The sequence below is a fragment of the Megalobrama amblycephala genome, linkage group LG9 (assembly GCF_018812025.1).
Source record: "Megalobrama amblycephala isolate DHTTF-2021 linkage group LG9, ASM1881202v1, whole genome shotgun sequence".
Lineage (NCBI taxonomy): Eukaryota > Metazoa > Chordata > Actinopteri > Cypriniformes > Xenocyprididae > Megalobrama > Megalobrama amblycephala.
In genome coordinates this window covers 1764071-1785500 of record NC_063052.1, presented here as the reverse complement: position 1 = coordinate 1785500, position 21430 = coordinate 1764071, and the positions used below count along the sequence as shown (strand labels likewise).

Genomic DNA, 21430 nt, shown 5'->3' with positions numbered 1-21430 from the left:
GTGCTATATATAACTTCCTGTGTGGCTTCAGACTTCCGGCGCTGCGCGGCGTGTTATTGCTAGCGCTAGCCGCAGCAGAGTCAGCCTTATCACGGGCGCTCAGCCCCACCCTGACGATTCAGGGAACAGTGAGATAAGACTATCTCCCCCTTTAACAATCAACTTCCCCTCTCTGCAACAACCATTATCCCCCTCTAGCTAATTTATGGCTTTCCCATCACCTCCAAGCTTTTGGTACAATAGGGGCGCGTGGGTTTCAGAGCAAGTAATATGTGCAAATTCATGTCATGTGTGTCCTTTCGCACTGAAGTCACATTCTTATCAATTAGACTTTGTGTTGATGGAAAGCCCTGATCGTTGATGCTCACAAACCTGTCTGAATTACAAAGGCCTTATAGTCCTTTCTTGCATGAGCGGCATGCAGGTGCAGAGTAATTCGTTTCCTGTGCAAACCCTCAAACAAAAGTGTGTCTGCTCAGAATTGACATTATTAGTATCAGTTTTCGCTGGGAAAAAGAACTGATGACACTGGGCTTAACCTTCAGAAAATGAGCTGCTATATTTGCAGTTCATTTTCGAAGGGCTTTGCCTTTTTTCAACCCTGACGTATGAAAATATGTTTTAAAACTTTCAATCTAAACTTTTTATAACGATAAACATTAAATAAACATCAAAATGATGTTCGGCTGCCAGAATGGGTTGCAAATTTAGCCTAATTTAAGCTGTCACACAAGAACGGGTTAGCTAATTTGGAACCAAATGTTGGTTTGTAATGATTGGTCAACTTATATTTCCCATAAATTAAAGACAAAATCATTTCTCTTAAAATACCTTGGGTGACAGGGTTGAATGATTGAGCTTGATTAACTCAGTCAAAACTACAATATGCATAAACATTTAGAAAATGGAATGAGAATATTTACTTCCTGTCATTCAGTAGAAAATATCCAAATAATGCTATTTTTTGGTCGTCACAATTCTGAGATATGTAGGGTAGGAATTGCATTTGTTGTAATCAAGGGGAAATCATGCAGTAACAGGGTTCTAAAAATGTGGGACACATTTAAATATTACCATTTGGTAATAAAAGTATATATTGTATTATTTTATATTAAAGTATATTGTTATACATAATTATATATTATATTTCAATATTATATTATTACACTATATATATATATATATATATATATATATATACACAAACCCGATTCCAAAAAAGTTGGGACACTGTACAAATTGTGAACAAAAACAGAATGCAATGATGTGGAAGTTTCAAATTTCAATATTTTATTCAGAATACAACATAGATGACATATCAAATGTTTAAACTGAGAAAATGTATCAATTTTAAGGGAAAAATAAGTTAATTTTAAATTTCATGGCATCAACACATCTCAAAAAAGTTGGGACAAGGCCTCTGCTGTGGGATACATGTATTGGATGCATTAATCTAGCTAGTTTTCAGGTTTTCAACTTAATTTTATGTTAAAAAAATATGCACTAAACATTCAATAGGTACCATCGTAAAGCATGAGATTTGTATTTCTAACACCTGTTTCACACATAGGCTATGGAATTGCCATGTTCAATTCTTTGTACGTAGGCTACACTCTTTCATAGATGTCAAGTTTAAATGCACTACATTTAAATAAAGTTTATTCAGTTCATTACTTTATATTTATATAAGTAATACTTTAGATTCATATATTATGTTGCTCACGCAAGTGGTAAAACATTTAGGCTATATGTTAAAATCACAAACACTTTAAATTAAAACTTATAATAGTCAAAAACAGCCGATTCTCGTCTTTTCTTTCGCTTTTAAGACTTCATTCATGAAATCCTGTGGGTCATGAATATCTTTGTTTTTTCACCTTAACAAAGAGACGAGTGCTATGCATTTATAGTGAAATTATTACATTTTCATGTCAATCCATGTTTATTTTAATGCGAACAATGTGCTGTCACTTTAATTTAGCGCAGTGCAGCTACAGACGCACCGCTCCTGGAACGCACTGCCGGACCGCATCTGTATGCAGTGTGAATATTGGGGTAGGATTGTAGCAAAATTCCAAATAAATAGATTATGATCCACAAATAAATGTAAAGATATTAAAAAAAAAATAATCGTATCCACAAATTAATAGAATGAGATCCACAAATATATGTTAGGAATTTCACAAAAAATAATTGAATTCACAAATAAATAAAATGAGATTTGCTAATAAAAAACATACTCACAAATATGTTTTTATTTCACAAGCACAACTCTGCCTGCATTTATTTGTGAATCACCACCTGTACATTTGTGAATTGCTTTCTGTGCATTTGTGGATCGCTGCACGCATTTGTGGATCTCTTCCTGCGCATTTGTGAATCACCTCACGCATTTGTGGATTCTGAAACAATCTAGTGTCACGACCTCAGACAAATCCACAAATAGGTCGACTCCACCCACAGACTACTCAAGCCAGTCAGATAACGACCACATGGCGCTGACCAATCACAGCACACTTTCGCTACAACCAATCACGTTTTGCTTTACAACCGGGGGCGGTCTCGTCCTGCATTGGCTTAGGAATGAAGTAGAGGGTTCTTAAACAATGGTACAGTAAAAAGAGGTTTAAAATGTATATTTCGATAGACCATTACACTGTGTGTCAAGCCAAGCCAAACTATTATATTTTATGTGCCATTTAAAGGTGCCATCGAATTGAAAATTGAATTTACCTCGGCATAGTTGAATAACAAGAGTTCAGTACATGGAAATGACATACATTGAGTCTCAAACACCATTGTTTCCTCCTTCTTATATAAATCTCATTTGTTTAAAAGACCTCAGAAGAACAGGCGAATCTCAACATAACACCGACTGTTACGTAACAGTCGGGGTGTACGCCCCCAGTATTTGCATATGCCAGCCCATGTTCCCAACATTATGAAAGGCATTACACAAGGGCAGCCAGTATTAACGTCTGGATCTGCACAGCCGAATCATCAGACTAGGTAAGCAAGCAAGGACAGTAGCGAAAAATGGCAGATGGAGCAATAATAACTGACATGATCCATGATAACATGATATTTTTAGTGATATTTGTAAATTGTCTTTCTAAATGTTTCGTTAGAATGTTGTTAATGTACTGTTAAATGTGGTTAAAGTTACCATCGTTTATTACTGTATTCACGGAGACAAGAGCCGTCGCTATTTTCATTATTAAACACTTGCAGTCTTTATAATTCATAAACGCAACTTCATAAATCTCTCCAACAGTGTGTAATGTTAGCTTTAGCCACAGAGCACTATCAAACTCATTCAGAATCAAATGTAAACATCCAAATAAACACTGTACTTATGCGATTAGACACGCTGCATGACGAACACTTTGTAAAGATCCATTTTGAGGGTTATATTAGCTGTGTAAACTTTGTTTATGCAATGATAGATTCGAGAGCTCTGGGGGGGGGGCAGAGAGCGCGAGCAATTAAAGGAGCAGCAGCCCTGAATCGGCGCATTTCTAATTATGCCCCAAAATAGGCAGTTAAAAAAAATTATTTAAAAAAAATCTATGGGGTATTTTGAGCTGAAACTTCACAGACACATTCAAGGGACACCTTAGACTTATATTACATCTTGTAAAAAAACGTTCGATGGCACCTTTAAAAACGCTCTTTGTTATGGGAACAACAATAGATACAGATGCGTTATGGAAGCGTCACGTTATTAAAGATTGAACAGCCTCAATAATTAGCTAGTAACTTATCTAACCGGATAACCTTGTGATAAACGTGCGAGTTTGCAAAATAGATTAAACTGTCGTCACATAACAACAGCATTTCCCAGTTTATCAATCAAACATCGACGGATATGAGCAGAAAACCAGCTATTAAACATTAACAGGCCCTTAAATAACATTTTAAACATTAGCTAAACGTTTTAGCGTTACCATTGTTTGTAGAGAAGATATGGACTTTTTAAATGTCACAGGTTATTGAATTACATAGCCTATAGATTATGCATTTCATTTAAAAGTAAAATGTCCAGCAGTCAAACACTTGATCACGAAAATGTTTCAGATGAATCAGTCTTAATATATATATATATATATATTTATTGTAAAAGTTATTTAGAAAAAGTTATTAAAAGTTTTTTTTTTTTTCAGCATTGCAACCTCTTTATTTGCATTATCCAAAACCATAGCTGCAGATGCCAAGGCTCGTAGCCTACTGGTAGCCTACATCACTGAAGCTCATTCATGCTCATGTTTGGTATTTTACGTGCAAGTGTGGTATTATAGCTACTGTAGAACGGGACATCCATTTACTGCCACTGACTCGTCGTTTCTCACCAAGCCGCTTGTAGACAGTATAGCTGCATGTACATGGACACTAATGTAATCCGTTTGTTTATAATGCCTTCTATTTGCTGCATCGCGCTGTGCCACACCGCTCGCGTCAGGTAGAGGTGTTATAGCTGGGGATCTGTGTATGATCATAATTCATGCATAGCCTCTTTCCCGATTCACTGATCCTGAATAATGGCTGAAACTTTACTGATGAGTTTCATGAAGTTTTATTGTACATTAGCTACCATGGAATGTCCGTTTTTAACCCCAGACAATCACTGTAAGAGCTTATGCCTTTTCAGGGTTGCTTAACAAACTGGTAAACTTTCTATCCATAAGAAAACTCTGATGAACCGTAATAATGTGCACGACACGTTCTCTTGTTCATTACTGCAGTGATCAGTAACACTCAGAGCATAATACCCGTCAAAATAAGAGAGTCCCTCTTTGTAAGATGGATAATGCACACCTTATATAATTACACCCACAAAAATATGTACAAAACAAATTAAAAGATCAATCACAATAAAGTCTGTTACATTTTGTAAACGGATTGTTTTAATCACGCAAACAGCTTCAGCTCAATTCGAACAAGCGCCCATGGTGAAATATGGACCTCCTTTAAGAGTCTGTTCCCGCCCCGGTTGTAAAGCAAAACATGATTGGTTGTAGCGAAAGTGTGCTGTGATTGGTCAGCGCCATGTGGTCATTATCTGATTGGCTTGAGTGGTCGGTGTGTGGAGTCGACCTATTTGTGGATTTGTCTGAGGTCGTGACACTAGAATTGTGTCAGAATCCACAAATGCGCTAGTCTGGATGCCAGCCGAACTTAGCCCCGCCCACAACATTTTGAGGTCGGGGAGTTCGGTCTGGACTCGATCCGTAGAGGAGTAATTATGCCCGAACAGAAACTGTTCGGACCAATCACATTGTCAGGGCGATGATTGACAGATTATCACCAGAAACGTAATCAGCCACGTCATCAAAGAGCGCTTGGGGAGTTTGATTGACAAGCGATCTAACCAATCAGAACGCCGCATCCGCCATTTTGTCCAACAAAGCAGTCAGGAGTTAGAAGATTAACCTCGGTGGAGTTAAACTTGAAAAATTGTGCATATTGACGTCTTTCCGTGTTTGAAACAACATTCATTCTCATGTTCATTTGATGCTATAAATGGACTAGTAGGAAGAGATGATCGGTTCACGAGCCTCTTGAGCTGAGGCGCTACAGCAATCTGTCACGGTCATGGTCACAACCCATTAAAGAGCCACAAAACGGTTTTTATTGTTTGATTTTTTTAATAACTACACAGTTTGAAAGCTGGGACTTTGTTTAATATCATAAGTAACCTGCTCTGTCTCGTCTGTCGATGTGTTGTCAGTATCCTCTTTGCCCCGCGATGTATTTTCCACTCTGTGTGGCGTGACAGCGCCACGACTTGTCGGACAAAGCAACAGTAACTAAGGGGGGCGGGTCTTTGCGAAAGGTCAATTAGTTTACAACAATGATGACTTTTCCTGAACTGAGATGTGTAGATTCCGCCATCGCGTCCGTTATAGAAGATATCGACAGCGCATTAATTTTAAAAAAGGAACAGAGGACCGCGATCAAGGCATTTGTCGATGGGAAAGATGTCTTTGCCGTCCTTCCTACGGGATTCGGCAAAAGTTTGATTTATCAGCTGGCCCCGATGGTCGCTTAGAAGAGTTCTGTTGACAACTATGCGTCGCTCAACATACGTCACTTACTCTGTAGCTCTGATTGGTTGTAGGTCTATCCAATTGAGGTCTTTCCTGGATCGGTTGAAATACGCCCCCATAATCAAAGCCCAATGGAGCAGTATCAGACTCATATTCGAACTAGAATTGAGTATGACCACGTCAGGCTACAAATGCGCAGGAAGAGATTCACAAATGCGTGCAGCGATCCACAAATGCACAGAAAACAATTCACAAATGCACAGGTGGTGATTCACAAATAAATGCAGGCAGAGTTGTGCTTGTGACATAAAAACATATTTGTGAATATGTTTTTTATTAGCAAATCTCATTTTATTTATTTGTGAATTCAGTTATTTTTTGTGAAACTCCTAACATATATTTGTGGATCTCATTGTATTCATTTGTGGATATAATTATTTTTTGTGAATATCTTTACATTTATTTGTGGATCATAATCTGTTTATTTGGAATTTTGCTACAATCCTACCCCCATATGTGAATGCTCTAATCCGCTAACATGGGCACAGAAAAAAATACGCACAGCAAACAAAGTATGTGTGAAACAGGCGTAATACTTTAATTCTTGAGACACCAAAGTAACCATTTTTGTGGTGTTTTCAGCCTTGTGATTTTTTTTATTATAAATTCTTATGTGAATCTGTCATTTTGGCCGCTTGCACTCAATTCCTGCTATATTTCCAGCTACAGGATTGTGTCCATATTCATATTCATGAACACAAGTAATAGAGACTTCTTAGGAGTTAATCACAGTGAGCTCATTCTGCAAGGCCTGAATAATCTCACTGTTTCCCATTTGGGAGGTTTTCCAAGAAAAGGCTGTTTAGGCCTTCTTTCCTTCCCTGCATATAGAAAGTTCATGTCCTCAGTATCCACATTTTTATCCAGGTTCATGTGAAGTGCTTCCACTTAGTGGCTTATAACCCCTTACACCTCTTAAGTGGATTTAGGTTGTGTATATTGACATACTTAGCAGGGCTTTACAAGAGAGCACATTCAGGATTTCCCCTTGTTACCGTTGAACACATACTGTGTAATTTCAGTTAATGCGATGCCCGGCACCTCCAGTGAACATTTCCATTTTCCCACTGTAATTTTCAAACAAAGCATTTGTTTCAGCTTTTTTGCTGCCTTGTTGAAGGAAATAAAGTACAAGTCATTTGCAACAAATTTTCATGTCTTCACAGTTTCTAGATTGACATCTGTAATGTATAACTGACAGAGGTTGATGGAAATGCTTCCTCCTCCAGTTGAGGTATGGTGCCGGCTGTAGTTTAAAGTTGGCACGAAACAGAGGTTTTTTCTTGCCTATTGTGACATCTGAGAGAAACGGCTTCTTGAACAAGATAAAAATGTAGGGTGGAACTTGATTTTGGCCAATGGGAATTGATTGGATGGTTGTGGTTTGCCACTGCTGTGATATCATGTGATTGACAGGATGTCCCTCCCTCAAGTCGGTAAACACGTCATCATAGAAGAGTAGAGATATTGCTTCAAGAGGGAGGGGAAGTTATTTTGATTAAAGATTACAAGGGCACATGAAAGAAATAATGCATAAAAACGATGCATATTATAGTATAAAAAGTACTGCAATATTCTATAAAAAATAAGAATTGTCAATTTTGATTTCATGGTGACTTTAATGTTCTGTAACATTATCAAGACAAACATCCATGTAAAGAAAGCCAATTGTATTTTCAGTAGGAACGAACAAGTCTAGACTTGTTCTATTGTCTCAGGACATACAGACAATAAAAGCTGTAATTTACTGCAGATAAATCTCAAAAGTAAATGATGAGTAATCAAACCAGTTAGAAAATGAGTCACACTGAGACCTGGGCCATGAGGCTAAAATAGCAATTTCCAATTTTTGCTTTAGATTCAATATTTACATTTATTCATTTAGTAGAAGCTTCTATCTAAAGTAACTTGCAAATGAGTAATATAACAAGCAATATATTTTAAGGAGGCAATAACACAAGATGTGCTACCACTAAGTTTCAGACATTGTTCAGAATAATAGAAGCTAAAACAGGGAGGGATTAAGAAATAGTGATGCAGGATGCAGTTAAGGTTTCCTGAAAGAAAGTTGATTCTTGAATATTGTCAGAGTATTGTCTACAATTATTATTTATTTCTTGTTGTTCTTCCTACTACGGGTAATAGATGAGGAAAGACATTTGCCTTTTTTATTAGTGTGTTTTGGTAAAGGATTTAAGGGGTGAGCCTTCTGCTATGGCTGCCTGTTTTGTATTGACCTCTTGTGGCCATGATGAGTTACAGCAAGCACTCAGGTCAATTCAAGGTATTGTTTTTTATTTTATCTGAGCCATAGCCTTACTGGCAGCACTCTGACATTTAGCACAGCTTCGCCCCAGTCCCAGCTTGAGGTTTTCTGCAGATTCTGTTCCCCTCTTTCCCACTCATTCTTTTATTTTATATTTTTTATTTTATTTACCAGCCTGGTAGATGATAAAATAACTTTGTTGTCCCCTCTGTCCTTATAATTTATTTTTCTTTCTGTGACTTTCAGATTGCTAAGCTCAGGCTCCAGCTGCAGCGCAGTAAACAGGGCGGAGGCCGGCAGTGTAAAGACAGTAAAGAGCGTCTTTCCCCCCTCCACTGCTGTACCAGCACCACCATTACCTCCACTACCATCAGCACAGCCAGCCAAGCTCCGGTCCGCATACGCTCACACACATACTGTAATATTAGTGTATTTAGTTAATACATCCAGCATTTTCTGCATAGTTTGTGAAATGCAAATTGTACCATCTCCCTGTACAGTCGTCCATGTCGAAGTCAGCACAGATGCCACTGTCCAACATCACAGTGCCAAAGCCCTCCATCTCCAGGGTTCCCAGCAGCATGGAAGGCATCAACCATGAGCTGGAGAAAGTCTTCATCAAAGACAATGGAGAGAAAGAGGAGCTAAAGGTACACACCTACTACTGAAGGCATACTCACTAAGTACAAATGTCTAGCTTAAATAAAAATGCATGCCATTGAGTACTATCAAATAGTTTTATATATATTTTTTACTCTTTATAGTACCTCTAAAATGCATTTATACCTAAAAAACAATTTAAAGCAGAACTAAGTAACTTTTTTTACCTTCATAAATAGTTTTCTAAGTCCTTACGATGGTTAATTGACTTGTAGTGGTGTGTTTGAGGCGAGCACTAACCCCCTCTGGCACGTCTACGCCAGAATACAGCACTTGCAAGTTGAGCTGCACCGACCCGACACAATCTCGACTCACGTTCACATTCACGCGAGAGTGACAAAATGCTTTACGGTATTTCAATATACACATAGCGACCTCACTTTATAAGACAATTTCGAAAATTACCCACCTCCGTCGAGATTTCTTGTACTGTATTTGCAAAACTACTGCACTGGTGCGCGTTGTAGTCATTGTAGTCCAGAGCTGCGTTTGGAGTATTTACGACAGTGTGATTCACTGAAGGAACCTGTAGAGGGAGCTTCACAAATCTTACTGAGTTCTGCTTTAAAGTATTTAATCATGTATCTTGATCATAATCATCATACACTACCATTCAAAAGTTTGGAGTCTATAAGATATTTTAATGTTTTGAAAGAAGTCTCAGGTTCACCAAGACAGCATTTATTTGTAGTGTACTTAACAAAGTGTACTTAAAAAATATATATATTTAAGTAATATGAATGAATTATTATTATTTTTTTTTTTAAATGGATTGAATGAATGATTCAGTGACTCACTCATAAAGACTTGTTTTATTACTAGATGAATCATTACTGAATTGTGCTTGATGCAATCTTTATTTGAAGTATCAAGTTACTTTCAAAAGGTGAAAGCAATTGTGCTTAATATTTTTGTGAAAAGCGTGACTTTTTTCAGGATTCTTTGATGATTCGAAAGTTAAAAAAGTTAAGATTATTTGAAATATAAATCTTTTGTTACATTATAAATGTCTTTACTGTCACTATGTGTACCTGCTAAATAAAAGCATTAATTTCTTTTAAAAAAAATCAGTAACACATTACAATAAAATTTCGATTTTTTTTTTTTTTTTTTTTTTTTAGTTAATTACATTAGTTAAGATGAAATAACAATGAACAATGAACAATACTTCTACAGTATTTATTAATCTGAGTTAATGTTAATTTCTACGTTTACTAATACATATATTAAAATCAAATGTTGTATTTGTTAACATTAGTTAATGCATCGTAAACTAACATGAACTAATGCATTAACTAATGTTAACAAATGAGACAAATCTTACTGATTTTTAGAGTGATCACAGAGCATAATTGTTAAAAGACTCTCTCTTTGACTGGCACTCAGGCGCTGGAGGTTCCTGATGGACGGAGGGCTCCGTTTCCTCCCCAGCAGCGCAGCAGCAGTAGTCGTGGTATAGACACTCAGACGCCATCAGTGCCTGGGCGCTCCAGTAGCTGCTCTAGCCTGTCACCCTGCCCCTCACCTGCATGCCCACCACGCTCACATGACGGCAGCCCATACTCCACTGACGAGATGCTGGACGACAGAGACAAAGGTCAAACCTACAGACTAGTGATCAAGCGAGATTGTTGGTCAAGGAGCTATATCAAGTTATAACAGTTCATATGACATTGATAGTTTGCTGTATTATATCATAAGGGTTGTACAGATTCTCAGCTCTGATATTAATCCAGAGAGTAATTTGAGATTTGTAATGTCTTCCTGCAGACAGCGGCAGCAGTTCTCCTCTGCCTAAGTTCGCCTCGTCTCCAAAACCCAACAACAGCTACATGTTTAAACGGGAGCCTCCAGAGGGCTGTGAAAAGATCAAAGTGTTTGAGGAAATGACGTGAGTAGCTTGGCCCTGTGATGGCTGCTTGCAGCAATATATTATATATATTTCTATCTTATATATGGTCAATGACGTGACACAGATTTTTTTGTGTCCATATGGTTTAAATATATATTATAAAAATAAATTAGCAAATTACTTGCATACATTCTCTTTTTTGAGGACCAAGTTTTAATTCATTTTGAGAGAATATTTGGTGGATGACTGCAAAAATGTCAATGTGGTGTAACCATAAAAACGTTGTACCAAATAATTGATCTTGTTTAAAAAAGGTGAAATTCTCAATAAAAAAAACACTTGAAAATAGTTTGCCTGATCTTTAATCATCATCATAAACTAGTGATATTTGACTAAATTGGCCCCAATAACAGAAAGGCTTGTAATAGGAGTCAAATGGTGTCACTGGTTACACCATTTGACATTTCAGTTTAAAATCAAATTTGACAGGCATTACCATGGACACCTATGTAAGCACGTGGCCTTGGAGGGAATATTTTAAAAAGTTAATACTCATGTCACATGGTCTTCTTGCACAAATTTGAACAAAATGGCTCCTTGAAAGGTGGTTGCACCACCTTGACACTTCAGGAATTTAACTCGACTCCTCAGTTATGAAATAAGTTCAATTCAGCTATAAGCAGCTCCACAGAAGACAATATTGTCGTTTTTCACTTTGAGTCAGTTCTTTTGATTTCAATCAGTTCAATAACAGTCTCGATGTTGCAAAATTTGTCAGTTATGAAACAAAGTCTAATCAGTTATAAACCAGCTCTGCAGAAATCAGTGATGTCATCATCCAGCTCAATTGTTCTCGTCCAATAGTGTAATATTTCTGAATATTATATTATTCTCGAAAATAAGCAAAGAACCCAAACTCCATCAGTCGTGGTGGAGAAATCGTGAAAGAACCTTGTATGTGTAGTATGTAGTAGGCGATTCATAATCTTAAATCGGTTTCCTCTCTTTCTCAGGTCCAGACAGTCAGCCACTGTCCCTCTTTTCTCCTGCCCTGACAAAAACAAGGTCAACTTCATCCCCACCGGCTCTGCGTTCTGCCCCGTCAAGCTCCCGGGATCCCTGCTCCAGCACTCCAGCTCCCAACAGGAGGACGAGGAGAAAGATGAAACACAGGCCGGTCCCAGTGGCTCATGCCCCCTCGCTCAACACCATCACATGCCCACTCAGGTCTCCACCAGCACGAGCACAGACGACCCCCCGGAAGCGCTGGCCGTCTCTCCCTCCCAACAGCAGGAGGCGCCCTCGGAATCAGCCTCCCAGCCTCAGAACTTTGAAGTCAGCTAAACGCGCGCAGAGCCGGTCTCCGTCGCGCCCATGCCACACACGTTTCGCCCACCCCAAACTTCCTCTTCTCTCTTTGATGGACCCCACCTTTGTGCTGAATCTTTACTATCTGCATGGCATCGCAACTGTGGCCCGAACGAGAATCGCAAATGTAAATGCAGCCGAAGGGTTTGAGTATGTGGCAATGCCACGCTTTCGTGTCTGGACAGGAACGGCGTCTGAAGAGCTGGACGGAAGGATGCGTTTTGGGAAAAGGACCTTAGAATATGCAAATCAAAAATTCTAATGGCTTCACTGTTATCTTGATAAATGAGTGAGAGTCTCATACAGAAATCTTATTTATTAAATTTGCCTATTGATAAGTTCAGTCACATTCCAGATATTCCCGTTTTGCTTTTTTTTTTAGTGTCATATATACAGATGTGGATGCGTTCACAGGTACTTTTCCATCTGATTTGATTCCGCATTGATCTCGAGCAACTGCACAGCTGTTTTCAAATGCAGCTTTGCTTTCGTGTGTGCTTAAAATTTAAGCAAAGTGGCTTTTGTATGAGCACTATAATCAGACAGCGCATAGTGAGGTGTCACCTTCGAATACACCGCTGATTTATGAGGAGAAAGACGTCTTAATTGTGTCAGGGGCATGCATTTGAAACTGATCGTATGTTTAACATTAAATTATGTGTCGTGTTCTCTTTCAACATCCACAGTATGAATAAGCTCTCTCTCTATCAATATATCTATATATGAGAAAATCTATATATAAAGAAAAAAGCTTGTTTGAATTTAAAACCGTGTATTGCTGTGTTATGTACATTATGGGATATGAGCTGTACTCCACGGGTTGACGACTATCCAGGTTTCCTACCTTCTGATGATATTGCAGAAAGAGAAAAACACAGAAAAAGGTTCTTGTTTTCACACTTTGTTGCACAGTGTTCACCTGCAGCCTCGCTTCAGGTGCATCACTTGCTGTTTAAACTCAGGTAAAAATTCACATTCAGATCCGTCTCATCATTCTTTGCATTCCATGACATTCCATGTTGGGAGGTGCTTTACGGATGACGTGGCGGAAATAATTTGATTGGGTCGGACATACTGTGTGTTAAAAACATTAGACAGATCGTACAACCCTCATGGATCAGACTCGCACCCTCACAGTCACTATACGGCATATATTATCACTTAATATGACAAACTACTGCCCAGATCTCAGGTCTGAGATGTGGAAGAACATTTTCTGTCTATTATAATAACATTTAAGTGGCATGTTGGGGGAAAAAAAAAACAGATTTTGATAATAAAACTGTAGGGGATATCATAATAGTCCTTTTACATGAATAAAGACGATAAGTTTCAAGAATAAATTGTATCATTACGAGATCAAAATGCACCAAAAGTCCAATAATTTCTTTGTTGGTAAATCCTAAGTCCTATTACTTTACACCTGCTACTATTACACTTTTAATTTCTGAATTTTTTAACTGTATTATTGTAACATTGCAACATTGCTCTCATAACATTTTAACATGCCACTAGGACATGCTGCTGATAATTAGTCTAAAATAAAAGGTTAAATCTCTCTCTCTCACACACACAAAAATCTGGCCATATTATATAATAATAATAATAATATATATTATTATTATTATTATTATGTTTTGTGGGCTATTTTTAGAACCATTAACTTTTTTTGGCATTGTGACATTTTTTAATGACAAAATCATTTTCATGATCATAATTGTATTAATTAATCCTTTCCATTAAAATAAGTGTAATTTAAAATCATTACAACAAATGCACTTAATAAACAATGTTGATTCCAAAAAACAACAACAAAAAACATTTTCATAAATAACTTTTTTTTTCCACATTATGGGAATGGAAATTTGAGGATAAATTAGCTTACTTCTCAAAAATGTCACAATGCAAAATATCTTAATGGACCAAAAAAACAATCTTCATTTTATTTAAGCAATTTTTTCCTTTTTGATTTCATGGAGAAAAATAAAATTTACTGGTTTTCATGAGATTCACCTAAAAGCTCAGCTTTATACAAGCAGGATACATTGTAGTCATAGAATACCAAGCCTCAGATATTTTAAATCAGTCTATACCCAAATGTTTTGTTCAAAGAAAAAATAATATTTTTTTCAAGAGCATCTATCCATTCACTTTACCATATATTTATACATATGTTGGCTGTTGTGACAACATAAGCATGCTTTTATGATTTTCACTGATTATGAATAATAATCAGCTTTTTGTCCAGGAACAAGTGACAGGCAAGCATGGTTTGTCTTGTATCAAAGCAGAATTTTTATATGAAACCAAGGTGAACAATATTTTATTGTGCTGTTGCAATCAATAGAAACATATTAATTTATCCATCTCATAAGATCAACCATTGACAACCCACATAATAATACATGATCAATACAAAAGGCTTTAAAAGTAACAATGCAACCTTTTATGCTGCACCTTATATCAATAGACCAAGTAGTTTATAAAAAAGATTAAACTCATTTTGGTAAGTGAAGGGTTTGCAATAATGCAGTTTTGTTTTTAAATGCTTGAATAGTGCATCATTTCATCTCCATTCCATACATGTCCAATTCTGGAGCCAAATTAGCACACAGCCTGTTGATAAAGCCATCGACTGCTATTAAAACCAGCACTGGCAGTTTAAGAGCACATTGCTGGCCTGGGAAATATGTTTGTAGATCAGGTCAATATGTCAGGCTGACCTGCTGTCCGTTTACACACAATGGCAATAAACCATTTTGTTGTTGTGACTGTACAAACCAGATATGTGTGTGAATGGAGGTGAATGAAGGGCATCATTTGTTTTGAAAGGGAAAAATATTGACCAAGGACAAAGGAAGAAAACTGTTTCTAATCAAGAACCGTTTTGGAAGCACTTCACCCACAACGCGATTACTCTTTGCCTGTCGCCAATTCTAATGTCAAGAAAATGATTTTTAAAGCTTTGTAGCTTTGATTGTTTTCCTGTGGTCTTGCCATAGTGCTTGGCACAGGCTGCTGAGCTTGCATAAGGTTATACAGTAGGCCCGCTGTCTGTGTCTGTATACAAATGACAGTATCAAAAGCCACACTTTACACTTTCTTCAACTTTTAGCCTTAAGTGGCTAATTTTTCTTTATTTCAATAATAGGAATCTTGTGTCTTAAATAAAATAATCATTAGAATTAAAATCCAGTCTCCTCACTATTTTTCCTTAGATAGTCAGTTACTGCTTCTAGTTTATGCTTCTTTTTGTAGTCCAAAAGAAAATGTTTTCGGGAACTTCTGAAATACCAAAACTTGCCTGAAAGGTATAGTTCACCCAAATAAATTTTCAAAAAGGTATTGAAAATTGCTACAAAGAAAATTCAGCCAATCAGAGTTGCGGAGATTTGAATCATCGTGAATGATGTCTCCCTCTTAAACTACTTAAATGTTTCTAATTATCTTCATATTATGAAATAAACATAAAATGTTTTTTCTATATGCATAATCAAAATCTTTGAATCAATAGTTTTACATTTCTCCATTTTAAATGTGAATTCATGTCATTATGAATCTTTATTTTCTTCTGTGAAACACAAAAGGAGAAAGTCTGAAGAATGTTCATGCAAATATTTTCCATGCAATGAAAGCATGTTGGTGGCCAGAGGCTTTCAAGCACCAAAATTGATTTTTTTAAAAAGCAGCTAATGTGATTCATATGAATTGTGCACTCTACACTCCTAAAAATAAAAAGGGGGTTCCCTTTCGATTTCGGTCAATTCGACAATGTGTCGGAATCTGGCGCTTTTAGGGAAACACCTTTCACCAAGAAATACTGAAACTTCATTGAATAAAGCTGTTGTTCTACAAATGGCCAATGGCGTTCAAGCACGCGAAATAGTGGCAGGGTTGCTCCCTATATAAGGCGGCACTGAGTGACTTTAAGAGAATGTATACAAGAAGCCTCTCGCCATTGAGCCAGCACTTACAACCAGACCAGCTGCATAGGAAGAGGCTCAGACGTGGTCTGAGGCTCAGAGGATCTGGTCATTTCTGGTTCTGCCAGCGTGGCGCCACTGAAAGAACAGCACATGCTTCTTCCCGTATCCGACCGATGACCTGCGGGAGCAGGGCTACAGGAGGGAAGGCATAAAGGCGCTGACACGACCACTTCAGAGCCAGTGCATCCATTTCTTTCAAAAAGTAAATTTGTCAGTGGAAGTTTTCTTTTGTCACAAAGAGGTCCACATCCGCCTGACCGAAGGTACGCCATATCGCTTTGATCGCCAGGGGGAGGTCTGCTGCACGACAACACGCTGCTGTGCTCCCTCATTCAAGGATCCCGGCATGTGAACCAACCTCACTGAGCGGAGGTTCCTCTGTGCCCATAGGAGAAGATGGCTCACCAGTCTGCCCCCTGAGTTCTGGCTGGAACTTCTTGAAGGCTAGAATTACCGCCATCATTTCTAGGTGGTTGATATGCCAATTCGACATAGGGGTCATCCATGAGCCGAATGCTATCCTGACATCACAGGATAGCTTATGGAGGCTTATGTCACGGCTACTTTCCTCCTGGCAACTGAGTCCAGTGACACCCAGTTTTGGTAAAAACGGGATGATTTCCAAGGAACCAGGGCTTTGACACGGCCGTGGGTCACCTTGAAAGTATGTCAGTCTGTGCGCCACATACGGGCTGGGACAAGGCCTTTTGACCAGAGCTGGAGTGGTTGCATGTGGAGCAGGCCCAGTGGAATAACCGAGGAAGCCTAGGAGCTTCTGAAACCTCCTGAGTGGGTGGAAGGTCAAGATCCAAGCCTTCATTCAGGCTGAGTTGAAGATTGCCCCCAGGAACGGGATCCGTTGGCTGGGGAGCAGCGAGTCCTTGCCAAAGTTCACCCTGAAACCCAATCTTCTAGATGACTAAGGAGCAGGGATCTGTGGGTGCATAGCTCCTGTTCCAATTGGGCTATAAGTAGCCAATCGTCGAGAGAGTTGAGAATGCCTCATCTACACATTTTGTGAAGGTACGCGGAGCTAGAGAGAGTCCAAATGGAAGGACTGTATATTGGTATGCCACCCCCTCTAATACAAATCTCAAAAACGGTTTGTGATGGGGTGCTATCTGGATGTGAAAGTAGGCATCTTTCAGATCCACTGATATAAACCAATCCCCCAGGCAAATTTATTTGATAGTCAGCATTCTGAAGGGCCGTCTCATGAGGACATCTGAGATCAAGGATGGGCTTGAGGCTGCCATCCTTCTAGAGGACGAGGAAATAGCATCCGTAAAAGCCTGACTCACTGTGTTCCGTGGGGACACGGGAAAGGGTAGCGTTTTGCCAGGTGGTGGAGTGACTTGACTTCCAGCTCCGCTTTCGACTGGGGCTGGACGGGCGCTGAAGCTGGCCTGGGTTGCTCCTGGGTCGACGGGGCTGTCTTGGAGCGACTAAAGGCAGTGATGGAGCTGGTTCTTTTAGGCAAGCAGTGACGAATAGCCTGCGATGACTTCTGGGCCTTGATGTAACATTCCGCGAAGCCGTCTACCACGGAGCCGAATAAGCCCAACAAGGAAACGGGGGAATCTAGAAGAGCTGTCCTGTCAGCATCCTTAATCTCAGTGAGATTAAGCCAAATCCGTCTTTAAACATAGCCAGTTCAGGTCCAGACTCATCCATACTAGGGCTGCACGATATATTTAAATTTTATCGCACACAATATTGCAAAGGCTGCGATTATTTTATGCACAGCTTGTCAGAGCTGTATGGCTCTGTGATCAGTAGTAAATGATTCTCCATCTGAAAGCCAGAGAGCGCTCTTGCGCAGAAACTCCAAATATGCCCTGCCGAAGAAGTAGATATCATGTGTCGTTGTAGCTGAATAAACAGAAGATTGAAACGCTTTGATTGATTAAACATGACTAATAAACACACGACTGCCTTATTCTTGGTAAGAAGCCACATCATCTCACAGAAGGATCCTCAACTGTCATTATGAAGTGAGTTTGGAGTAAAAACATGTTATTAAATGTTGTCTTTTGTTGGACAAGATGTTAATAAATGGTTTTCATGTCTGGAAAGATGTTTGACACATGTTGCTTCACACAGCCTTTGCGATTTCATAATCGCACTAAGAAGAGCTGCGAGCCAAGTGTGAAGATAAGAGTAAGAGGTTCATATGCTGGCAGCCTGGTAAAGGTCCCGCAAGCCCCCTGCTCTCAGAACATGCTCAAGATGTAAATAGACCATCAGTGGTGTTCTGTCTTGTATAAGCACAAAGTGTTCTAGTCAAAGCACTTTAGCTGCTCACACGATATAGACAGTGCCTGTCTCAGCGTCTAGAGTCCAAATAGCTCCAGCCACTTGCTTGCTAGGGGGCAGTCTAATGGATAGAGAGTTGGACTTGTAACCCAAAGGTCATGGATTCGAGTCTCAGGTCCGGCAGGGATTGTCGGTGAGGGGAGGGAATATCCAGCGCTCTCTCCACCCTCAATACCACGACTGAGGTGAAACTCTTGAGCAAGGCACCGTACCCCCAACTGCTCCCCGGGCGCTGCAACAATGGCTGCCCACTGCTCTGGGTGTGTGTTCACAGTGTGTGTGTTCACTGCTGTGTGTGTGCACTTGGATGGGTTAAATGCAGATCACAAATTCCGAGTATGGGTCACCATACTTGGCCACATGTCACTTCACACTTACATTACATAAACAGCCCCCCATAAAGAATGCAATAGAAAGGTTTTGTACGATGGAAAGGTTCTATAGATGTTAAAGGTTTTTCATAGAACCATCAATGCCAATAAAGAGTATATTCCAAGTTGCTTGAAGTATAAAAAAAAGATCATTATTCACTGATACTCTTAACTTCAAAAGATTATCAATGTTATTAAAGTATCAAAATGCTTGGAGCAACATGAGGGTCAGTAAATGATGACATAAATTTCATTTTTGGGTTAACTATCCCTTTAAGTAGGCATTATAGAGCTCTGAACCGTTTCTAGGTCTTGAAAGGTAAAACCGTGGGAGAGTCACATGTCAGGACTGATGAAGAGGGTTGAGGAAGTTCAGCTGTCAGGATTCAGTCTCTATGTACAAGCCCTCAGGGCTTTCAAAGGCACACGTCTCACCTCTCTGCAAGACAAATTATTCACAGCTTCTGGGCCTGTTTGACTTTAGAGGACACTTGCAGTCATAACTCTGCATGACAGAAGCTCTTGCTGACTGCATCAAGGACACAGTCTATAATGAGAATAAACTGATCAGATATATTGTTGCCTAGTTTTACATTATAAGGTTTTGTAAAAGCTTGTACAAAAGTAGACTAGTACAAGCTTTTATAAAAATACAAAATCTAGTACATCTAGTACAACTTCAATTACAGTCATAGACCATATATATATATATATATATATATATATATATATATATATATATATAGGCTAATGTCAAAGCTGCATTAAATTGATCAAAAGTGACAGTAAAGCAGAGGTGTAAAGAGTACCTGAAAACCATACTTGAGTAAAAGTACAGATAACTTACAGCGAAAACAACTTTATATTAAGAGTATCTGATTTTAATAGTACTTAAGAATTTTACACAGAATGTAGGCTCAAAAATGCACTAGTCCTAAACACGCCAGTGAAAAATAAGAAACAGTTGATTTGTGAGGAGAGCAATCACATTTTTTTTTCTAAAATCAAAATAAAACTGAACCTCAAAATTGCAATAAATCAAGGTCAACACAACCTCTTAAACACTTAAGTCTCAGTTAAGCTCAAGTGCTCAAAAAGGTGAACAAAGTAGCCAATTTTGGCTTCATCACTGGCTGCAATATATACAAAACATCTGCGATTCACAGCTACCTGTTAATGCACTCACTTTCACATTAAGTATCTTGTTGACAAGTTTGAGTAAGGGCAAAACTCACAAGATATTACATGTGATATGTACTTTCAATGCCCCGTAGATGGCGGTATCACTTCTTTTGTAGCAGAAAAACTGCTGCAGAAAAGTTAGGTTCCATGCAAAATGCATTACTCATTACAAATGTATTGGTGTAATATAGGCCTACTTATTCAAAAATGTAGTCAAATGAGAGTAAAAGTTGCTGATGTCTTTGATACTCAGTATAACTAATACTATTTGATACTCAAATACTTTAACACTGCAGTGAAGACATTTATAATGTGTAACAGAAGGAAGTCCACTGGAGGCGAGTGTAGACATGACAGAATTCCCCACCCCCCCCCTCTAAGGGCGGCTTCTGACGCCCAACATAAACCAAAATATTACAGTCCAGGAGGGTGGTCTTGGGGGAGGGATGGTGGGCCAGGCCCGTGCAGGGGAACATAACATAAACCTGGGCATGGTAGAGGCGGGCCTGGGGCGTGGGGGGACCTGGGCCGTGGAGCGTGGGAGGACCTGGGCCGTGGAGCGTGGGAGGACATGGCATTGGATGGCGAGGCTCTGGCGTGGCAGCCATCTCGGGGCGAGACACTGGCGCGGCGGCCTTGAGTGCGAAGCGGCTGGCTTGAGACAAGACACTGGCGTGGCAGGCATGGCAGGCATGGTGGGAGCAAGCACTGGCATGGCATAAATAACTCCAGACATGAACATAGGGGCATGGAGACAGTCTGATGTGGAAGGTACTGTGGGATTGTGGGGCTCCTCATCCACAAATCCCACAGTAAATGAGGATCCACTTAAAAGCAGGGCATGTTCAATGTATTGGACCAGGGAAAAATAATTTTTCCCCGGGGAAGCGAGAACACAAATGTTCATTGTGTCCATGGCGGAAAATGTCTTTAAGAGCTATGTCATTAAAGTCCACACGATGGCACACATTACAAAAATCCTGGACATAGTCCTCAACAGAACATTTACCCTGACTAAGGCTCAGGAGGTTCATGGCGGTCTAGCTTTCTGTAACGGAAGGAAGTCCACTGGAGGCGAGGCACTGGAGTGTAGGTAGAACCCAAGTGCAGTTTAATATAAATCCAAAACATGAACGAAAACAAAGATGACTTTGACATGACTTTGACATGACTTTGACTTGACTTTGACTTGACTTTGACTTGACTTTGACTTGACTTTGACTTGACTTGACTTTGACTTGACTTTGACTTGACTTTGACTTGACTTTGACTTTGACTTTGACTTTGACAACAGATCCTGACACTCACCATTAGCAGGTTAC

The 21430-nt window shown here is 39.1% G+C and overlaps 1 protein-coding gene across 1 annotated transcript in view; it reads left to right on the top strand.

Annotated features, from left to right (window-relative positions):
• glcci1a (glucocorticoid induced 1a) overlaps positions 1-13618 on the top strand; it is a 45627-nt gene extending 32009 nt beyond the window's left edge. The window contains exons 4-8 of the mRNA XM_048201135.1: positions 8620-8766; positions 8874-9023; positions 10420-10630; positions 10804-10924; positions 11899-13618. Coding sequence (XP_048057092.1) covers positions 8620-8766; positions 8874-9023; positions 10420-10630; positions 10804-10924; positions 11899-12229 — 960 coding nt within the window. The 3' untranslated portion in view covers positions 12230-13618. The remainder of the gene's footprint in view (positions 1-8619; positions 8767-8873; positions 9024-10419; positions 10631-10803; positions 10925-11898) is intronic.
• The last annotated feature ends 7812 nt before the right edge of the window (positions 13619-21430 follow it).